The 22,328-nt window shown below is 35.7% G+C and overlaps 1 protein-coding gene across 1 annotated transcript in view; it reads left to right on the forward strand.

The window, feature by feature from the left end:
- The first annotated feature begins 1,849 nt into the window (after positions 1 to 1,849).
- The window catches only part of Nsun5 (Nop2/Sun-like domain containing protein 5), a 61,144-nt gene continuing 40,665 nt past the window's right edge, over positions 1,850 to 22,328 (forward strand). The window contains exons 1-2 of the mRNA XM_090394670.1: positions 1,850 to 2,059; positions 14,585 to 14,861. Of these exons, the coding sequence (XP_090250796.1) occupies positions 1,850 to 2,059; positions 14,585 to 14,861 (487 nt within the window). The remainder of the gene's footprint in view (positions 2,060 to 14,584; positions 14,862 to 22,328) is intronic.

Consider the following 22,328-nt stretch of genomic DNA (forward strand, 5'->3'; position numbering starts at 1 on the left):
AGAAAAGAATACAGGATTGGATAGATGGAAATGGGATATTGTATGGGGGACAACATGGTTTTGTGAAGGGTAGATTATGCCTCAGTAACTTGCTCACGTTTTATAACACAGTGACGGCTGAACTGGATAGGGGTAATGGGTTTACAGTGATACTACTGGACCTTGCCAAGGCCTTTGATAGGATACCACATGGAGCCCTAATCAGTAAACTGGAGCAGATGGGGATAGATATAGGGTTGGTGAGATGGATAGGAGGGTGGTTGAAGGAGAGATACCAGAGAGTGGTTTATTCAGGAGTGGAGTCTAAAAGATGTCTTGTGACTAGTGGAGTGCTGCAGGGCTCTGTTCTTGGACCACTGCTTTTCAATTTGTTCATCAATGATATTGGAAGGGATTTGAGAGGAAGTGTTTACTTGTTTGCTGATGATGCAAAGTTGGGTAGAGCAATTGTGAGTGCACATGATGTCAAAATTTTACAGGATGATTTGGATAGTTTGGAGGACTGGGCTAGGAAAAATGGATGTCAATTTAATGTGGCAAAGTGTAAGGTTATGCACTTTGGGCTGAAAAGAATAGCAGCAGTATATCGCATTGGTGGAACCGTACTCCAGGAGATTGATGAGGCCAGGGATTTGGGAGTGTTGGTGGATAGGGAGTTGAAGTTTAGGGGGCACATTGCAAAAGTGACTAAATCAGCTCACCAAATCACTTGGCTTCTGAAAAATACTTTAACATGCAGAGGACATACAAGTTGTTGTTCCTCTGTATCGAGCCTTGATAAGATCCCCATCTGGACTTCAGTGCCCAGTTATGGGCACCAGGGTTTCTTCGTGATGGGGAGGAAGTGGAGAGGGTCCAGAGACGAGTGACCAAGATGATAGCAGGTCTGTGGAATGAACCTTATGAGAATAGGTTGAGGATTTGTGGGTTGCAGAAATTGGACGATAGGCGAAGGAGGGGTGATATGATTGAGACATTCAAATTACTGAAGGGTTTTTATAAGATTGATCCAGAAGATATTTTTGAAAATATGACTGGTGGTGGGAGGAATAGGGGCCATGCATGGAAGCTGGGCAAGAGCGTGGTTGACAAGGGTGTTAGAGCTAGGTTTTTTACTTGGAGAGTGGTGAATGAGTGGAATAAGCTTCCAGAGTCTGTTGTGGGTGCTACGACCGTGAATGAGTTCAAGGCAAGGTATGATAGATACTGTGTGAACGTTGAATAGTTGTTCTTGACATGATGTTAGGGCCTCCCTCGATGAGTCTGTCGACTCCTTGGAGTTTTCCGGAACAATAATAATAATAATAATAATAATAATAATAATAATAATAATAATAATAATAATAATAATAATAATAATCCTATCTCACCCACAGAACAATGCTCTGCAGTTCTTCGATTAGTGACTATACGTCTTCTGCAATTAATATTAACATCGGCTTCTATAGTTTTTTTTAGCAGGATGTGTTATAATAGTTATAACATCCCTCTTCAACTTATACAAAACAATAAATTATAACAAAGATGTTAAACTGGAACTTTATATTGGCTTGATTAGTTGACCAGAGATTTTTGAAAAAATATGCAAGTATTGTCTACAAGTTTCACCAGCAGTTCTGTCTGGCTTCTTCAGAACATGTGTAACGGTACGTGGAACTCAACGTTAGTTAGCAAAAAAGAATGGAGTAACATTGTCAAATAAATTAAATTAAACATATGCGTAACATCATAAGCATGGAGCGTGGTGTATCAGTCATTGTGTTTTGCGCACCTTATATACTGTTAATGTTAAGTCAAGGGTTGAGTGAATTGAGAAAATGAGGTGGCGCTGTTGTTGTTGCTAGAAAAAATGGCAGAAGATGGTACTGCAGATGCACGTGTTAAATGTAAACAACAATCTAAAGACGATGATATCGATGAGACTTGTTATAAAAAACGCCCACATTTAAGAAATAATGAACGTGTACCACGTTTGTTTAAAAGTGCTTCTCGAATTCTTCAGGAAATGAGTTTAAAGAAAGGATCTATAAAATCCCTTATATATAATGCACACTATCCAGTAAGTATTTGAAACTCGTTAACGCAACTGAGGAAAACTACTGCGAAATATACTTTAGCTGTTGTATTAAGTATTCTTCAGTACCGGTTTTAAAATTACCTGAATTTTTTATCCTCATCTCTTTACATAAAGTATATTTGCAATAAATGCTAACAGCCACATTGTTATTTATTAAGTAGCGTCATTTTCGTAAACTTTTTATGTGCCTAATGGCCACTGCTGGTGTTCAGACCAAATACAAAGAGTAAAAAAGTTTTATGTGAGAAAGGAGTGACTTTTATCTTCCTAGATTCTGTACCCCCCCCCCCCCCAAACACACATGCAAGATGTTTTGTTGAGAAATCAATGAAACCACTTGCCATACATATATGTCACCAGAAGTTACTTGATTCATTTGACACTACACTATGAATATAAGAAAATGATAGGCTTCAAAAAGAAAAAAAAAAAATGATGAATATGTAGACTTTTGATCAGTAAAATCAAATTATAAGAAGGAATATATTAGGTTTATTTGGCCATATTAATACAATTAAATGAAACCAACTAGTTTTGCTGCATATACTTGTGGCTTCTCCTCGATTAAGATGGATAGAATTTGCAATAAAGGGCTAATGAACCATGTAATTAGTAAAATACAGAAACATGTAGGAACTGTTACAATAAAAAACAGAAAACACGTGAAGCATGGAAGTTAGCACAGGTCAGCTATTGTTCAGTGATATGTGCATGATAGTTGGCTGAAAAATTAAAATCTGACATGAGAAAAGATATAATAAGTGATTTCCAATATCGCATAGGATCAATTCTTGGTTTCTATTGAATGTGCCTTGTGAGTGGATGAGTATAGCAGATTCTTTTATGTTGTGGGCAGTGAAGTTGTCCTCTTATTCTATTCAAAGTTATGATATGTGTGGGAGAAATGAAAATGCTAGGCCTGAGCTGTCTTCTTAGCTGTTATTGATATCTCCAATATTTTGTAACTTGAAAAGGAAGGGAAAATATTTTCCTGGATGTTTTAATTTAAAAAAAAAGCCTTGAAGGAAGCTTCTCTCTTAGCATATACTGCAAGGTCACCCATTACCTACATTCTTCCTCTTTACACCATATATCACAAAAACTAGGTATTTTACATATGCTCAAAAACAGGGCAATCTCTGTTACAAGAGATGAAGACAAACCGAAGGAAGACTTTAAATTTTTTAGGAAATGACAACACATACTAAAATATTAATTAAAAAACTTTAATCAGAGCCTCACCCAAAATACCTTGGAGTTAGCCTGGATAGAAGCCTAACCTATAAAAGGCACATCATCAACCTCTCCAATAAAATTAAAACCAGAAATAATATCATTTCAAGACCTTGCTGGAACAACCTGGAGTTGTGGTCCTAAGGTCATCTACACTAGCCTTCGCATTCTCTGCAGCAGAATGTTGTGCCCTTGTCTGGGAAAGAAGCACACACACACACACACTAACATTATAGACACCCAGCTAAACTCTACCATGTGTACAATTAGTAGGACAGTGAGAAGCACCCCTCTCTCCTGGCTGCCTGTTCTATCTAACATTGCTCCACCACACATACAGAGAAGACAAGTTTCGATTAAGGAATTTAATAAAGCAATGAGCAACCCATTCCTGCCCCTACACTAGACTCTTATAAACCCACCTAGTCTTCGCCTCAGATCTAGAAAGCCTCTCTGGTCCATGGACAAACGCTCTTAAGCTGCACTGCCATCAATATCTGACATATGGAGAGAATACTGGTCCAACAAACGGCTTCCTGGTGGGTAGAAGATCCCTGTGCTCCACAGCCTGGTTTTGATCTTCCTAGGAAGATTTAGTCATCAATAAACAGGATCAGAACTAGCCAGGGCAGATGTGGCTACCGTCTATATAAATGGGGACTGTCAGATCACCCTTATTGTGATTGTTTTCCCGTGGCTCAGACGATTACTCATATTGCGTACAACTGCCCAAAGTGCCAATTTCACGGTGGTGGCCTACAAGATATCCACAAGGTGACAGATGAAGCCTTGAATTGGCTTTCCAGCCTGGACCTTGACCTGTAGTTGGTATGGTGGTGGTGATGGTCATGGAGGAAACAGAAGATCACGGTCCCATCTCACCACTAAGACGTTATTCTTGTAGTCACTCTCGTAGTCCTCTCCATAGTATCAGCAGAACTCCTCCTCATGTTAGAAGATGATACAATGTTAAATGGGTCTCCTCTAATGGATCAAGTTTTCTCACACAAGACACAACTGCTCTCCAATTAAACCTCGGATACAGCTACTTTATGTTGTAAAGTGTTGTGAGAACATGCAGCCTTGTCATACATGACAAGTTACTTTTGCTTTATTTAAAATAAAAGGAAAGACTTAGAAAGCAGGCTGTGCCTTTTATGTAATGAACTTTTATATGTTAAGATTTTCATCATTTGTTTCTGGAAATTTGTGATTGTACTTTTCACTTACCAGTTTCATGTAGCCATAAATATAAATAAATCAGTACCTTCCTATATTTCAGCAATGTCACATTGCCATCATCTGGGATCTTAAAACTATGATAGGTGCACAGAAGCACTAACATCGAGCAAATGAGGCTGAAATGGCAACTGCTGTTGGTCCCAGAGTCCTAAAGGTGCCCCTTTGCAGACTAAATTGGGTTGTCTTAGCTGTTGGGCTGATGTTCTAAGGATGCAAGCTTCCCAAATTTGGGGCAGTCTCATGCACCCAAATTTGTTGAAATTTAGGAAGTTTTTTAGAGCCGAGGCTGATTCCAAGAACAATCTTTAATATTTATATTTGCTATGGCATAGTAAAGTGGCTTTCTTCCAGCGTATTCTGTGGTGGGTATCTAGTGCATATAACCAACGTATAAGTTTATCTACAAGAAAAACTGAAGGAAGAATTACATTCTCTTCTCCCACTATTTGTGAGTAATGGATATTCTAAGAAAATGGTACAAAGAATACTGTTCTCTACTCCTGCTCCACAACAAATTGCCAAGTTCTCTACAGAACTCAGCAGTTTGGAAACAGAAATTCTTTACAGAATTTCTGTTTCCATCTCTTATATTGGTAATCTTTCTCTCAAGATTGTCAGTTCCCCAAATCTCATGACATAAGAGTGGCTTTCAAGCCCATTTTGACAAAGGAGTTTATTATGTTTACCTAAAAGACCACAATCCCCTCAACAAACATCCTGGGATTTATAATATTCCATGTTCTTGTGGTCTTTCTTACATAGGGCAAACATCTAGAAGTTTTGAAATCGAACAAAAAGAGTATATTGGAGACATCAATAATAACAGAAAAGACAGCTTGGGCCTCTCTTTTCATTTCTCTCATGCACATCATAACATTGAATGAGATAAGAGCTCCATATCTTACATAGAGGACAACGTCACTGCCCACAACATAAAAGAATCTACTATGGTCATCCACTCACAAGGCACATTCAATAGAAACCAAGGAATGATCCTATGATATTTGGAAATCACTCATATCTTTTTGCATGTCAGACTTGAACAACTTTTCAGTCAACTATTGTACACACATCACTGAAAAATAGCTGACTTGCACCAGCTTCCATGCTCCACATGCTTTCTGTTAATAACTGTTCCTACATGTTTCAGTATTTTAGTAATGTTATTGTTCATTAACCCTTTATTGTCATTTTTTGTTCATCCTCATGCTAACTCAGAGGAAGCCACAAGTATATGAAGCTTCTTCTGAAACCAGTCCATTTCATTTAATTGTATTAATACAGAGAAATAGATGAATATATCCTTCTTGTGCGTGTGTGCGTGCTCACGTGTGTGTACTAAAAATTTAAATGACATAAAAATACATTCGATATAAAACATAAAAAATACAATACAAAAACATGATAATAAACTTAACATAATAAAGAATAGTAATAAGTAATAAGCACAGTATAGTAATAAAACAAACTACACATGCAGAAACAGAGATCACATTTCCCCCCCTTCCCCCCCCCCCAAAAAAAAAGCCAAACCAATACCAGTGAGGAGGTCTGCTGTTAAACAAGAATGGTGGAATGCATATTGGTGATCACATTTTAACTGATGCAACTCTTGGTGGTGAAGAATTGAGGTCAACTGGTTGTTGACCTCAATCATGCTAGAGGTATTGAGGTGAAGGCAATGAAACAGCAGTTTGATAGCTGAATTTTTCTCCCTTTTTGAGAAACAGATTGGATAAAATCTTGCTTCAGTTCTCTTGGACACCTTGTAAGAGCAATACTAGGTAGGTGTAAATTTTAGAGCTCAAGCATTTAGAACAATGGTAGGGATACTATCTGGGCTGGAGGACTTATTAGTATTAAGACTATTGAGTATTTTATGATGTCCTGAAGAAAGATCAGAGGAGGCATACTGAGGATGGTTTGTGGAATAGTAGGGGAAGATATGCTTTAGTTATCTAAACATGAGTTTGAGGAGAAGACTGGTGTCAATTCAACCAGGGGACATGGAAAAAGAAGCACAGAAATTCCAGAGGGTCATTTTTCTGTTGGTACCATTGTAGTGCTATAATATATGAGGCTGGGAAAAATTATCCGTAGAAAGAAAAACATGGACAAGGTTATGGTCCACAGAAAAGCTAATATCAATAGTGTATTTGGCAGGAGCACTGGTTAAGAAAAGGTCCATACTGTTGGAAGAATAATGAGAATTATCTGGAATTTTGGTAGGTAGGTTAACAATTTGCATTAGATCACTACTGACAGCAAATATTCAGATGTTTTCACTGTGTGGATGGTGAGTGGACTAGTATGCAATGAGCTTTCAAAGATAGATAATCAAAAGGTTAGTATAATTGTTAGAATTAGAAAGTGATAAAGGCAGAAGATTAAACCATCAAAATAAGGCAAGGAAATCTTTAGCCAAAGCATGTCAAATAAAGAAGATTCTGTGTCTAATAACTTTTGTTATATGATATCAGACCTGACAAAAGTTTATGTTCTACACTTATGGAAAACATGTCAGTGTAGACAAGCTGTAATCATGGAGTATGCCAGTTTGAGATTCAGTAATGAATGTCAAATTAGGTTTGGATGTCTCTAAGTGGTAGTGCACATCATTTGTGTTGATGTTAAGTCCCTGGATTTTGCTAAATTTGATCTGTGTGAAAGATTTTTACATGGAGTTTTGTTGAGTATTTTTAGGTCTAGTAAAAGTAGACTGAGAAAAATTTTGACCACATCATTTTTATAACAGCCAAATAATGCATTTCAGGGACATATTGTTTGGGATTTTTAGTTTTAGAATTTAGAATTGTACATATAGTTATAAAAAGAAAACTGAAGAAATGGAATAGGAGTACACTATATTGCACAACAGATTGCCTTGCTTAAAAATATTGCTGTGAGGAATCCATATACAGGATTGAGGTAGTTCAGATGAATAATAAGAAATAGTATGGTTAGTTTGAAATCTGTGTGAAAATTGCTGGTGACAAATTGCTGCGTTAATGTTTGCAGGTTTGTGGAATTTAGCAAAACTGCAGATGTAGTCATGTGAACATTGTGCTTCGAAGTAACCATAGAGTGAAGGTATTTACTATTCCTAGGTTCAGATGATTCCCTCTTCTTTTACCATAGATAATTATTATTACAGTAGCCTTCATGACTTCAATAAATTGTGGGTGTCCCACTCAACCAGCAACATGTTTATCATATTGAACTTTAAAATTATCTACTTTAAAAAAATCTACCCCTACAATAGTCCATATGTAGTCTGAACAATGCCTTCTATAGAGGCACTGCCATCTCCTTATCCCTACATGTCAGTGTACTTTTCATCATAGCAGAGTATGATGTTCAGTCTTTGTAACATTTGCAATAAATACAAAATTAATAATGGAAAAACTCACGTAAAAAGATTATTTAATAGTATAATTTTCGCCTGTGTGTCACAGGTATCTTCAGTACATTTTAAGTTCAAATTAAACAATAACTGACAATTTCAAAAATCGCCACCTAAGTAGCTAGTGTAAGATAACTAAAAAGGTCAATAAATTTCCTAACAAAAAAAAAAAATATATATATATATGTATATATATATATATATACACACACACACACACACACAATAAAAAGTTAGGAAAGATTAGCTCAATTATAAAGTACTATCTCCCATAAAGAGGATAGACGTAAACCATCAGATCTGTTTAAGTTAGGCGAGTGAAGTAAAGTTTCACATGTTTCTTTATAAAGGTGTTCCATGAGGAACCGACTTTTGTGAAGGACCCTTGTCTTTTTCCAACAAACTCTATATCTAGTGATGATGGCATGTTCTGCAAGTTCAGACTGTTCAGGTTCAAGGTATTGAATGAAAGACTGGTGTTCTTCTAGCCGAATAGAGGCAGATCTTCCTGTTTGTCTGAAATAAGATAATCCACAAGAGCAAGGAATCTGGTAAACACCTGGATAATTAAGATGTGGTGGAAGCTTGTCCTTAGAAGAAGTGAAAAAGGTGGAGATTTTTCTGAATGGTCGAAAGGCAACAAAAATATTCAGTGGTTTTAAAACTTTTGCTGTATGTCCACTGATGCCTTGTACATAAGGGATAGGAATGTGCATTATTTCTTCTGTATTTGAAGAGGAGGACATATTAAAACTACTCAAAGCTCTTTTGCTTAAGGAATTCTTATATCCATTAGATAGAAAGGAAGAAGTAATATATTTCAGTTCTTTCTGTAATAGATCGTCTGAAGAACAAAAGGAGTGGGCACGATAAACCAGTGTTTTAATAGTTCCTGCCTTTTGACTGGGATGGTGATGAGATTCAGCATGAATATGATGGCCTATATGAGTCTTCTTTCTATAGACTGAGAAATGTAGGTTACCATCTGGTTAGCAAAGAATTAGAAGATTTAAAAAAGCTAACTGCTTATTTGATTCTACTTCTAGGGTAAACTGGATCCTTGGATGAAGTGCATTTAACTTGGTGAGAAACTGTTGAAGTTCATCAGAAGAGCTATTCCATATAGCAAAAATGTCATCGACATATCTGAACTGATGAGTAGGTCTGGGAGAAATTGTGTCAAAGATACAATCTAGGTGGATGACCAAAGAAGGTTTTAAGTTTTTTTCTTTTGATCTTCATTCCATGTATATATTATCTATAAGAGAATTAAGTTTTTTCAATTGATTCCCAGTAGGATCCGATGTAAGAGGCCTATAAGTTGGATAGTCGTGGAGTAATAGAGTCGTTTTTCTCTCATATTCCTCCCTATCTTGAATAACTACAGCCTTCCCCCTTGTCAGCTTTTGTAATAATTAAATTATTGTTATTCTTAAGTGATTTCATTCTTTAAATTCAGAGTAAGAAAGATTAGGACGTGGAGGTTTGGCATTAAAAAGAATTTTCACACATTCAAAATGTAACCTGTTGGCTGTTTTTTGGGATAAGGATCGAATATCTCTGTCTATGTTATGAAAAAATCCATCAGGGGCACCTTATTCGGCGCAATGCCGAAATCATGTCCTTTTGATAAAACAGAATGTTTACCGTCTGTTCGTGGACATCTGGAGATATTAATTGTATGGTCTTCCAAAAGGTCATAAACCAGGCATTCCATTGAGGCCAGATGTAGATTGCATAGGTTGTCCCACTTACAAAATTTCAAAATCTTCTCACTTCTTCAACTAGAAGAACTGATACTTATATAAAAAAATACTTTGGATTTCAAAAATAAAATTTCAGATCTTCATTTGGATGTTCCGGATATCACGATCAGTTTAGATATTGTTTCTTTATTTACAAATGTTCCTTTATCTGACAGCATTGAATTACTGCAACAGGAATTTCCTTCAGATATTGTAAAAATATTTGATTTTGTAATACATTCTGGTTATTTTTCCTTTAAAAATAAGTTGTATCAACAAATTGAGTAACAGCAATGGGCAATCCTCTTTCTCCTGCTATCGCCAACTTCTTTATGGAACATTTTGAACAGCGTATCTTTGACAATATTTCTCCCAGACCTACTAATTGGTTCAGATATGTCGATGACATTTTTGCTATATGGAATGGCTCCTCTGATGAACTTCAGCAGTTTCTCACCAAGTTAAATGAACTTCATCCAAGGATCCAGTTTACCCTAGAAGCAGAATCAAATAAGCAGTTAGCCTTTAGATCTTCTAATTCTTCAGCAACCAGATGGTAACCTACATTCCTCAATCTATAGAAAGAAAACTCATACAGGTCATTATATCCATGCTGAATCTCATCACCATCCCACTTAAAAGGCAGGAACTATTAAAACACTGGTTCATCATGCCCACTCCTTTTGTTCTTCAGACGATCTATTACAGAAAGAACTGAAATATATTACTTCTTCCTTTCTATCTAATGGATATAAGAATTCCTTAAGCAAAAGAGCTTTGTGTAGTTTTAATATGTCTTCCTCTTCAAATACAGAAGAAATAATGCACATTCCTATCCCTTATGTACAAGGCATCAGTGGACGTACAGCAAAAGTTTTAAAACCACTGAATATTTTTGTTGCCTTTCGACCATTCAGAAAAATCTCCACCTTTCTCACTTCTTCTAAGGACAAGCTTCCACCACATCTTAATTATCCAGGTGTTTACCAGATTCCTTGCTCTTGTGGATTATCTTATTTCAGACAAACAGGAAGATCTGCCTCTATTCGGCTAGAAGAACACCAGTCTTATATTCAGTACCTTGAACCTGAACAGTCTGGACTTGCAGAACATGCCATCATCACTGGATATAGAGTTTGTTGGAAAAAGACAAGAGTCCTTCACAAAAGTCGGTTCCTTATGGAACACCTTTATAAAGAAACATGTGAAACTTTACTTCACTCGCCTAATTTAAACAGATCTGATGGTTTATCTCAATCCCCTTTATGGGAAATAGTACTTTATAATTCAGCTAATCTTTCCTAACTTTTTATTGTATATATAATTTTTTTTTGTTAGGAAATTTATTGCCTTTTTAGTTATCTTACACTAGCTACTTAGGTGGCGCTTTTTTGGAATTGTCAGTTATTGTTTAATTTGAGCTTAAAATGTACTGAAGATGCCTGTAACACAGAGGCGAAAATTATACTATTAAATAATCTTTTTACGTGAGTTTTTCTGTTATTAATTATTAATTTTGAATTTATATGTTTGCTCATGGTTTGCCATTATTAAAACTTATAACATTTGCAATGTGCCCTTGGAACTTTAGTCTAGATCTTAAGATGATGTCTACCATCATCTTAAGATTCCGAATCTCATCCACTACTGAAGCCTCCACTAACCTGCTTTTTTGAGTGATTAAATGACAGCTGTATATAGAAAACCCAGTCACACAAATATTTCCATAAAAATAATTCTTACTACCATGCAATTCATTTAAAAAACTTTCTAATGAAGGAATGCCTCCCCTTCATACACACACACACCAAAAAAATAATCAGTCAGTAAATAAAAGACAGCCAGAAACTTCCTATATACTAGGTTCAACTACAATGTTATCATTTACAGACTTAAAGTCCTTGGGAAATATGTGCGTGTCCACACATACACTGAATGAATTCACACTTCTGTCATAGACTTTAAAGGCTTATTCTACACCCAAAACTAATGAAACTGACAACTTACAATGTAGACAGAATGCAGAAATGTCAAGAAGCAAACATAGATTGCATTGTAAATGGCAAATGAAACACATATGCTGTTAGAATTCAAAGAAATAAATTTAAACAGTACAATTTTATGAAACAGGAGTGTTACTTAGGATGATTTCCCAAAATTAGGAAAGTTTAAGGTGGCAATCATTTTTGTTGAGATTCAGACTGTGAATGTGGGCTTCACAACTTTATATAGTCCTTCAAAAAAAAAAGAAAGTAACTTTGATGTAAAACTTTAGTTTTATTCCAAAACTAAAGTTTTGGAATAAAATACCTGACTTATCAGACTCCTGAGGTAAAATATACTCTTGATCTTCTAGACAAATCTGAGCTGAATGATCCATCTTCCCATAAATAACAAAGCCTGCATGAGCAAAGGACCTTGTAAACTCAAGAAAGAGGAGGAAGATATTTGACCTAAAACTTTTAGGTCAATGTGGCACTTTTCTTTGACAGTCCTTTAATGTGTGGAATAGAAATTCTAGAAACTTCTTCTCAAGGAGGAGGAGGAGGATTAGGAAAAAGACTATAATTATTAATTATTTTACCAATTATTTTATATTTCTTGAGAAAATTAATTTAATAAATCCAAGATTTAAATTTATGCTTAAGGTAGAAGATAACAATCATCTCCCTTTTCTGGATGTTCTCATTCTGCATCAACCTAATGGCAGTCTACAGTTCTCAGTATAGAGAAAACCAACTCATACTGGTAAATATATTATTGCTGCTTCACATCATCATCACCCCTGTTAAAAATATGGTATGATTAAAACTTGAGTTCACCAGACATATAAGATATGTTCTACTGATTCTCTTTTAAATAATGAACTGTCATTTATCACAGCTACTTTCATCTCTAATGGTTATAATGCAAAATTAATCAATGAAGTAAATGCATGAATTGTCACACCCTTGCAATTTAAGTGTTGTTATTGTGTTTATCTCTTTTCAACTGTATTGACAGTGGCTACAAATATTATCAATTATCAAGCTGCTCCATAGCACATTTGGAAGAATGAAGGTATGTTGTGCCCTTTAATTGGAAAAGACCTAAATTCTATTCTTTTCATGACAGGAGGAATCTTTATATAGGTTTTTTTTTTTCAATTTGAAAGTGAGTTAGCTGATCTCATATGGAGGTAGCAGGGTTTTTTCCTTGGGTAAATTTGGGTTTTTCATCCTGTGTACAGACAAATCAGCCTTTAGGACACACGCAATTTGCAGACAAAAATGCTAGTGGTGGTGGTGAGCAGTTGATGCAAATAATGGAGATGAAGAGTTGTAGAGTAGGGGTCCTCCCTCTGGTGTCAAGAAAATAATAAATTAAATAATTTTTTCCTAATATGTAATTCTGCCATTTTATTTTTTATCTTTTATATTTTCGATTCATTTTTTCAAGAAGCCACATCACAAATGTCCTATAAGCCTGTTTGATATGCAAAGGTAAATGAAAAGTATCTTGGGATATGCAAAGCTTTGCATATCCCAAGATACTTTTGATGTTGTCTTGACTTAATAACTTCATGTGCATCATTTGTGAAAGTGCACAGGAGAGAAATGATTTGAACACAGTTGTAGAAACCACTGGCAAAATATCAGTTGATGATGATGATTGTCTTTATAAGTTCTTGATACAGCTGGAAATGCTATGGATGAAACCAGATTTCTTGCAGAACACTCCATACGGCTGCCCTGGAGAAATCCATTCTTATACTCTGCATGCTAGTGCATGAATTCCATACTACTAAATGCAGTATGTTTTACTCAACAGTATTCTCATGGCTTTGTGTCCTCCTAATTCATTTCATGGTACAGAAACTGAACAAGTGTGGTAATCAAGATGAATGTTCAAGAGAATACACTTCTCGGAAAAAAAAGCCAATATGCTTCATTTACTTTTCCATAATAAATGTGCATATCAGCCAGTTCAATGAGACTTGTCCTCCATTGCAAACACTGATGTATGACTTAGAAATGCCAAAACAAATAGCAACTATCACTTGCTCAGGGCACACCTGTTAGACTGAATGCAACTCATGTTTTGCATACGATTCTGGTTGTTTAAAATCACATGATTCATCAAGTTGCATCTGTACTTTACATGTTATCTACATACATGCTGCAACTTAGGAGGTATCTCACTGTATCTCAGAAATGAAATATTTCCCTGACTCATGTTTACTGGGAACTTTTCATTAATTTTGAGCAGAATGCACCTTTTTTAATGTCTATGACAGGTGTGTATGTGTGTGAGAGTGAGACAGGCAGACAAAGAGAGAGAGAGAAAGCCAGACAGACAGACATAGAAAGTACATTTTCCTAAATTTGGGGAAAAGAAAGTTTATCAATGACATTCTGCTGCTTTATAGAAGTGTTCTGTAGTTTTCATATTGAATAACACTGTAATCAGTTTTATTATCTATATCTCATTAAGTATGAATTTCATATTAAACCGTCTCATATGGTTTGAGATGATATGAGATTAGTGGTGCACCCAGAGGGGGGGCCTCTGGCCCCCTCCAAAGAAAAAGGAAAAAAACACTAGAAAATTTTCCAAAAAGCTTTTCCTAATTAAAATTCTTTTTTTTTTTTTTTAATTTATGTTGTGTCATGTCTTCCATTTCTATACTACTTATGAATTAGTGATCATTGCAGATACTCAGTCATAGGTCATATGTGATGCATAGCATGTATTCTCAAATCGTCTACTCAACTCAGTCCCCCTCCAAGATTAAATCCTGAGTGCACTACTGTATGAGATTATCCTATTCTTTAAAATAATAGTGCATGTCTGAATTGCATAACAAAATTCATAATGGGTATTCTTTATTGTTTTTACTTACAGAATGTTAAAAAATTATATGCCATTATATATGAAATTGTGCAGAATGAAGATCTCCTTGACAAGGTCCTTAGTAGTGTTAACCTTGAAACACAAGAACCACATCTTAACAAATTTCTTGCTAGAGTATTAGCACATCAGATGTTGTTACGTAACATTTCTTTACCTTCAAAGAGTAAGCCCATCAAAGTATTTTTGAATTACGAGACTCAGCTAAAGAAAGCGTATAAGAAAATGCTAAAGAAAAGCCTTAAAACAAAACAGCCAGTAAACGGGCAAGGTAAGATAGTATGCATTTCCCATTGATTTCATATGTTGATTTCATTTCACTTTATATGTATAATTACTATATGTCTGTATATAAAACCTCTATAATGAAATTCAAAAGGCCTAATACTACTAATACTATACAAAATTTAAAATGGTGGTCAGGTGCTATTTGTGCATGTGCGCATGCACACACACCGATGAACACCTAGAAAAAAAATGATATTAAAGCAAATGATATAACCACAAGAAAGAACATATCTTAAAACCCTTTAACCCCTGTGTTTCATCTAATTGCAATAATTTATTCTTTTTCTTTTAGGATATATAAGAAGACATGTCAGAGGTTTTGAAGAAATTCGAAGATACAGAGATGCAGGCCATCATCAGGTTTTTTGGTGCTGCAAGAAAAGTCCGTAACTGAGATTCACCAAACTTTGTGTGAGACTTTAAGGAACTATGCCCCAGCATATCCAACAGTTGCCAGGTGGGTGGCCTAGTTTAAAACTGGGCATCCTGAGACAACACATGGAAGACCTTCCACAGCGATCAGACCTGAAATTATCAATGCAGTGCATGTCATGATCTTTGATGATAGGTGACCAGCCAGACACATTGCAAAGACTCTGGGGATATCCAGACATTGAGTTGGATAATTATCCACCAACATCTGGACATGCAGAAGCTCTCAGCAAAGTGGGTCCCCAAATGTTTGAATGCTGACCAAAAAAAAGAACGTGTGCTATCGTCTCAAAGGATTTTGGGTCATTTTGAGAAATCAGGTGCAAATTTTTTGGCTCATATTGTCACTGTTGATGTGACAATACGAGCAATGAAGCCATGTTTCATTGCTATGACTCAGAGACCAAACAACAGTCAGTGGAGTGGAGACACAAAGGTTCTCCACAACCAAAGAAGTTCCAAACCCAAAAGGATAGGTTCTTACCATTGTTTTTTGGGATATGGATGGTGTAATCCTTATCAAGTATCTCAAAAAAGGTGAGACCATTACAGCAGTCTTGGTAATAGACTGTTACAGCAGCAATTCATTCATGAGCTCTGAAGAAAAACGCTTCAGGGAAACTGAGTAGTGACATATTGCTTTTGCAGGAAAACACACCTACTCACACTGCTTATGAAACCCAACAGATAATACACAACTTGGGTTTTCAATGTGTGCTTCACCCACCCTATTTGCCACACCTGGCCCCATTTGACTATTTCTTATTCCCAAATTTAAAGAATCACTTGAAAGGAATAAAATTTACTACAGATGATGAAGTCATATCTGAGCACTGGTTTGTGCAACAAGGGAAATACTTTTTTCTCAGAGGATTGCAAATGATGCAGTAGTGTTGTAACAAGTGTATAACACTTCATGGGGAAAGTTACATGGTTCTACCTCAATTTCTTCATGGCGATTATCACAGCTTTTCAGCACACCCTCATGATGGTTTGGAGAAATGTGTCTGATGATGTTGAGAACAGTTTGTCTGTTAGAAAAAAGACACTTAGCAGTACAAATATCTCCTGCCATCCTGATGCCTACAGACATTCCATTCTCATTGTTTGTTGGAAAATAATATCAAGATGGGAAATAATGAGTACATAATAATAACGTTCTTGTTTTGGTGTATTGCAACTCCAATAGCTCATTGACACCCTCAACTCATTTGTATGATTATATTGAAATTAGGCATGCTAATGCACTCGTTGTTTAGCCAAGTAGTAATTGCATGAGATCTTTAGAATGAGCTAGAAAACTAATACTTAAGATTAAGAACAGATATGCTTTTCTGTCTTTGATTAACTTGAGTAAAGAGGCTTGAACAGTTCTCAATGGATTACTTGCTAAAATTTCAAACCCCTTTTGGAGATCCTGTCAATTGCACATTTCCCATTTCCATAGTAAAAGGTCTTGTGACTGGTAGGAGAAATGATGTAAAGTCCATTTATATCAGTTACTTTGAACAAGGTGACATGAACCAATGACTGCTTTTGGTTCTTTTCATATTTGTATGCAATCATATCTAAAGTCCCTCCTTCAGATTTATGAATGGTTGTAGTGTAAACTGGAATTAGGGGAAAGTGATTCCATTCAGATGACATTGTTTTATTGTTATTCAAAAGATACTGGCTTCAGTGACTTGTGGTAATAAGGACATCACCATTGTTATGGGGTCAGATGTACTGGAGACATCTCCTTTTTTGGCTAGGGAGCTGACTCACAGAGCATTTGGAAATTTGATCCAAAGTCATTAATGGTAGATTTGCATTCTTCAGATTCCATGCTTGCCAGTTGACACAAAGCTCTATTTGCTAATCCATCAGAAACATCTGTATAGTTCGCCCACCGTTTCCAGGTCCCTGCTTCGCGTCTTTCCAAGAATAGTCGATTCATGCTGAAGGGGAGAAAAAAATGAAGGACGTCCGAATTGGTCGCCAACACGCGAAATCACGTGCTTTATAGGTAAAATTTTCCAACTGTTATACAAGCAACATAGTTAACTACAATAATCATAAAAGAGAAGTTAATTTTCCGACCGGTAATAATAAACAACTCATCCCACTATACGGACTGATTACCCTATTATCGGAATGGATTCTTCTTTTTCTGAGATGCGCAGAAGTGTCGAGGGACCTCAAATCGGTGGGCAAACTATATTCACATTGATTAGATATGGTTTGCCAATAACGAAGGGAGGTTCATAGGGTAGACCATCTAAAACACATTTTATGTAGCTTCTGTCTTACGCAGGCTTCTTCCATCTATCAGCTTCCTCTTTAGTCACAAAACATGATTCAATCAGGTTTCCTTCCAAATCTTTTTTGGTTTGTAAACTGTTTAAGCTTAAAAAGCCATGTAAGCTTTATGCCTTTCAGCACCAGTTTTTACCATGGCAGTCTAAGTGATGTTTTCTTTTTGTACACAGTTTCAAAAACTCTTTGTTTTTCTCACCAAAGAATGATGAAAGAAAATCACTACACTTGGAATTTTTCAAAATGATCCAGTTTTCATAAAATGAGATGATACCAACTATTCGCTCCATGCTGTAGCAGTATCAGACAGAGACTAATATAAGCTGTTGCAGCGCATGTGATATGTTTACTTCCATTACCTGGTTTTGTAACATACATACTGTGAGTTTATTCTTCTCTGAATGGTGACAGTGTTTATTTGAGTTGGGGTGGATGCAGAAGTTAGAGATAAGGAATTGTCTCCATTCATTGCTTACACATCACACAGAACAGACTGCTTTAATACAGTGTGCTTATACAACAATTATATACAGCTAACTCACCAGAACACTCCATTGATTATCTAATATATTACACTATAGTCTATGTGGTTAGCCGAGTGGCTATGCGCTTCGCAACCATACGCCTGGGAAAAGAGTGTCCTGTATTCGATTCTCGTCACCGACGTGAGGAGCTTAAGGATCTTTCTCAGACATAGCGAAGTTAACCGGTCTTGGACATGGACAGCAGTGTTTTCTACCTATTTTATCTGGGGTTTTTTCTCCCACAAGCATTCAAACCAGCCCTGCGAACACACACGGATTACAATCAGGAATACTTAAGCCCCAGCCATAGGCTTGATTCGTCAGCTATGCTGGTCCCGAGCCGAGATAAAATTTGGAGGGATTCAGTGCTGTACCTCCCCGTAAGAGGCTTCACAGCCAATATATCATCATATGCTATAATAATAATATATTACACTACAGAGTAAGTTCCATCTCATTATGGTCCATTCTATAAGTCTGAACTGTTAGTTGAGAACAAAAAGTATTTGTATTTTTGCTCTTCATTTTCTTGAGATATTTTAGCAATTCTGTTATACTTGTGTTTTACTGATAATTGTGTTATAATTGTTATGTATAAAACTTCATGAAATTTACAGGATGAAATTAGATTGTTTATGTAGATGAAGGTACATTTGCTTGTTTTGTTTTGTAATGTATAACTTGTATTTATTTTTCTTGGCTGTTTTCCCTTAATACTGTTCTTTTCTTTTTAATTGTGTTTTATGTTATGTATTGTGAGATGTTTTGCATTTTTTTTTTTTTTTCTCCCTCGGAATTTTCTGTTTTCTTATGTGCATAATGATGTGAAATATCATATGAAGGAGAAGAAGACATAAAATTAAAAACTTCAAAATTTTTACAGATTATAGGCTTGATAAATAGAACACTCAAACCAAATATAGTATAAAAAGAAACATGCTTGAAAATATACAATACTTTAGCAGTGCCCATATTATTATGTGGCAGTGAAATTTGGGCAATAAACAAACAAGATAAGCAAAGAATAAAAACAAGTGAAATGAGATTTATGAGAACTGCAAAATACACATTATTAGAGACCAAAAAAGGAATGAAAACATTTTAAAAGAACTAAAAACAAAATCAATAGAAGAAAAACTATGCAATTATAAACAAAAATGGATAGATGATGTGAACTGAATGGCCAACACTCGATACCCTAAACAAATACTAAAATATTAGAAAATTGGAAAGAGAAGGCATGGTAGACCTCAAAAAAGGATATTGGATGGATAATGAGACCGGAACAGACCAATATGGTTTATACCTATAATTAGCATTGTGATGATTGCATAAAGTTTAGTGATTAACAGTCATGTGACACTGGTCAAGTGACTTAAGCAAGTCACATGGTTTTCTAGAATTCGTAGTTATTGGAGAGAAACCCCCATCTTCACAACTTGTACAGGTGCCACATGCACTGTCACAGTAGTTACTTCCATCAGGAATGTTGTGACACTCATCTTTTAATTTTTTTTTTATACACATAAAGGCATTTCACATAAAAAAAAAGCCTCTTAGGCATTATCAAATAAAGCAATAGTCAAAAACTGTGAACTCTATTCTATAAGGAAAGTGAATGAAATAACCTAGTCAATTCTACAATAAATAGAATTCTAGAATATAATTCAATATTTAAAATGAAATATCCTATATCATTCCAACTTTCATAAAAAAAAAAAAATCAGTGCATGAATTATATTAGATTATCATCATCCTAAAATCCCATGGAATCACAGATGCATCTGGGAAGTCCCTTAATAAAATATAATAAGATTAAGTAAAGTCATCACCCTCAATATTATCACTGATAGCCATACTTTGTGTTATTAATAATAACACATTTATTGTCATAAGAATGCTTCACATTTCATCTATTCATTACATATTAGGGCTTTATGTACATTAAATTAGTGAATGTTTCTTCTTCATTAGTTAGCCTGTTTCCATCCACTGCTGGATATAAGTCTCACTCTTAACTTTCAGGTTCTTTTTGTCTTTAGCCAATGTTCACCATTTTATGTCAAAAACCTTTGTTGTTCATCCTTCTATCTTGTTCTTTGAACAAGATAGAAGGATGAGTGTTTAATTTTATGCATCTTTTATCTGTCACTACTAATATGGCCAGCCCATCTCCATTTACATGCTTTACAATATTTCACAATATCCTTTACTCCAGTCATCTCTCTAATTCTGTTATTTCCGATTTTTTTGTTGTGTGGAGTGTTTTTCTTTCCAAGGTTCTGTGGTCTACAAGCAACATTTTTATTCATTGTCCATTTCTTGCTTTCATAGGTAAACACCAAAATAATGCACATATTGAATAGCTTTCTTTTTAACAGATAATCTTTTCTGCTTTCTTTGTCAATGTTTATCCTATATCAAATACAGTACTTCATCGGATTGTCCGACTTCTTCAGGCGTGGGAACATAGAAAGCAAATAAACACTATAAGAAACATCGTATCACTATAAAATCGACTATTATAAAATTCAGTTAGCTTTGAACTGTAGCTACAGTCCGTGTTGAAGTTCTATTGTTAAGCAGCTGTGTGCATCTGATTTTACGAGTGTGCCAATGTCGGATAGCAGACCTGAAAGAGTCTGGTAGATTATAGCTAAGGTTATTATTTATGTGATGAGGGTCCATAACAATTTCCTTAGACTCGACTATGCGGCGCTCCACCTCGTCATGGCATATATGAAGGTTTGAAGTTGTTGTCCAGTTTATCTCATGTTGATGGCCTTCATCATTTGTGTTTACTGAAAACAGTACATGGATTGACAGGGCACTTGCTCTAGTTCTTTTGTAGACAAGTCCCTCTGGTGTTCTTCCAGACATAGGAGGATGGATTTTTCAGTTTGGCCATAGTATTGCTTCCCACAGTCACACATGATTTTTTACACTCCTGGGAATTGTAGATGGTTGTGAGCTTGTTTGTATTTGCTTAAAATCGATCTTAGTTTAGGAAGAGCAGAGAAACAGGTTTTTATGTTGAACTTTCATAAAATTCTTCTTAGTTTCGTGGAGAGTGAGCTGATATATGGTAAGGAGATATAACCTTTGGGGTTGTCTTGTGTTTCTGAGTTGTTTTGATGGCGGCGGTATAGATGCTTATTAATAGTTTTCGACGAGTAGCCATTACTTGTGAAGGTTCTTTGTAGATGTTGTAGTTCATTTTTTAGTTCTTCATCATCTGACAGTATAGATCTGGCATGGTGTGCTAGGGTTAAGATGATACCCATTTTCTGTGCAGTATAGTGATGTGAGGATGCATGCAGGTATCTAACTGTGTGTAGATTTTCTAAAGATTGAGATTTTAATAGAATCAGATGTCTTAGTAAGTCTTACCTCCAGAAACGGAAGAGATCCATTTTCTTCAACCTCCATTGTTAATTTGATATTTTGGTGAAGGTTGTTTAAATGATTTAAAAAAGACTGACGGTTATCGGTACCATGTTCCCAGATAAGAAATATGTCATCTACAAATCTCACATCACTATCCTGCACAGAAAGTGGGGATTATCTCAACCCTATCACATTGTGCCAGATCTAAACTGTCAGATGATGAAGAGCTAAAAAATGAACCACAACATCTACAAAGAATCTTCACAAGTAATGGCTACTCGTCAAAAACTATTAATAAGCATCTCTACTGCTGCCATCAAAATAACTCAGAAACACAAGACAACCCCAAAAGTTATATCTCCTTACCATACATCAGCTCGCTCTCCATGAAACTAAGAAGAATTTTACGAAAGTTCAACATAAAAACCTGTTTCTCTACTCTTCCTAAACTAAGATCGATTTTAAGCAAATACAAACAAGCTCGCAACCATCTACAATTCCCAGGAGTGTACAAAATCACGTGTAACTACTGGAAGCAATACTATAGCTGAACTGAAAAATCCATCCTCCTACGTCTGGAAGAACACCAGAGGGACATCGCCTACAAAAGAACTAGAGCAAGTACCCTGTCAAGCCATGTACTGTTTTCAGTAAACACAAATGATGAAGGCCGTCAACATGAGATAAACTGGACAACAACTTCAAACCTTCACATATGCTGTGATGAGGTGGAGTGCCGCATAGTCGAGTCTAAGGAAATTGTTATGGACCCTCATCACATAAATAATAACCTTAGCTATAATCTACCA

This window comes from Typopeltis vanoorti, chromosome 6 (genome assembly GCF_054136105.1).
Source record: "Typopeltis vanoorti isolate ZY-2024b chromosome 6, IOZ_Tvanoo_1.0, whole genome shotgun sequence".
NCBI classification, from domain to species: domain Eukaryota; kingdom Metazoa; phylum Arthropoda; class Arachnida; order Uropygi; family Thelyphonidae; genus Typopeltis; species Typopeltis vanoorti.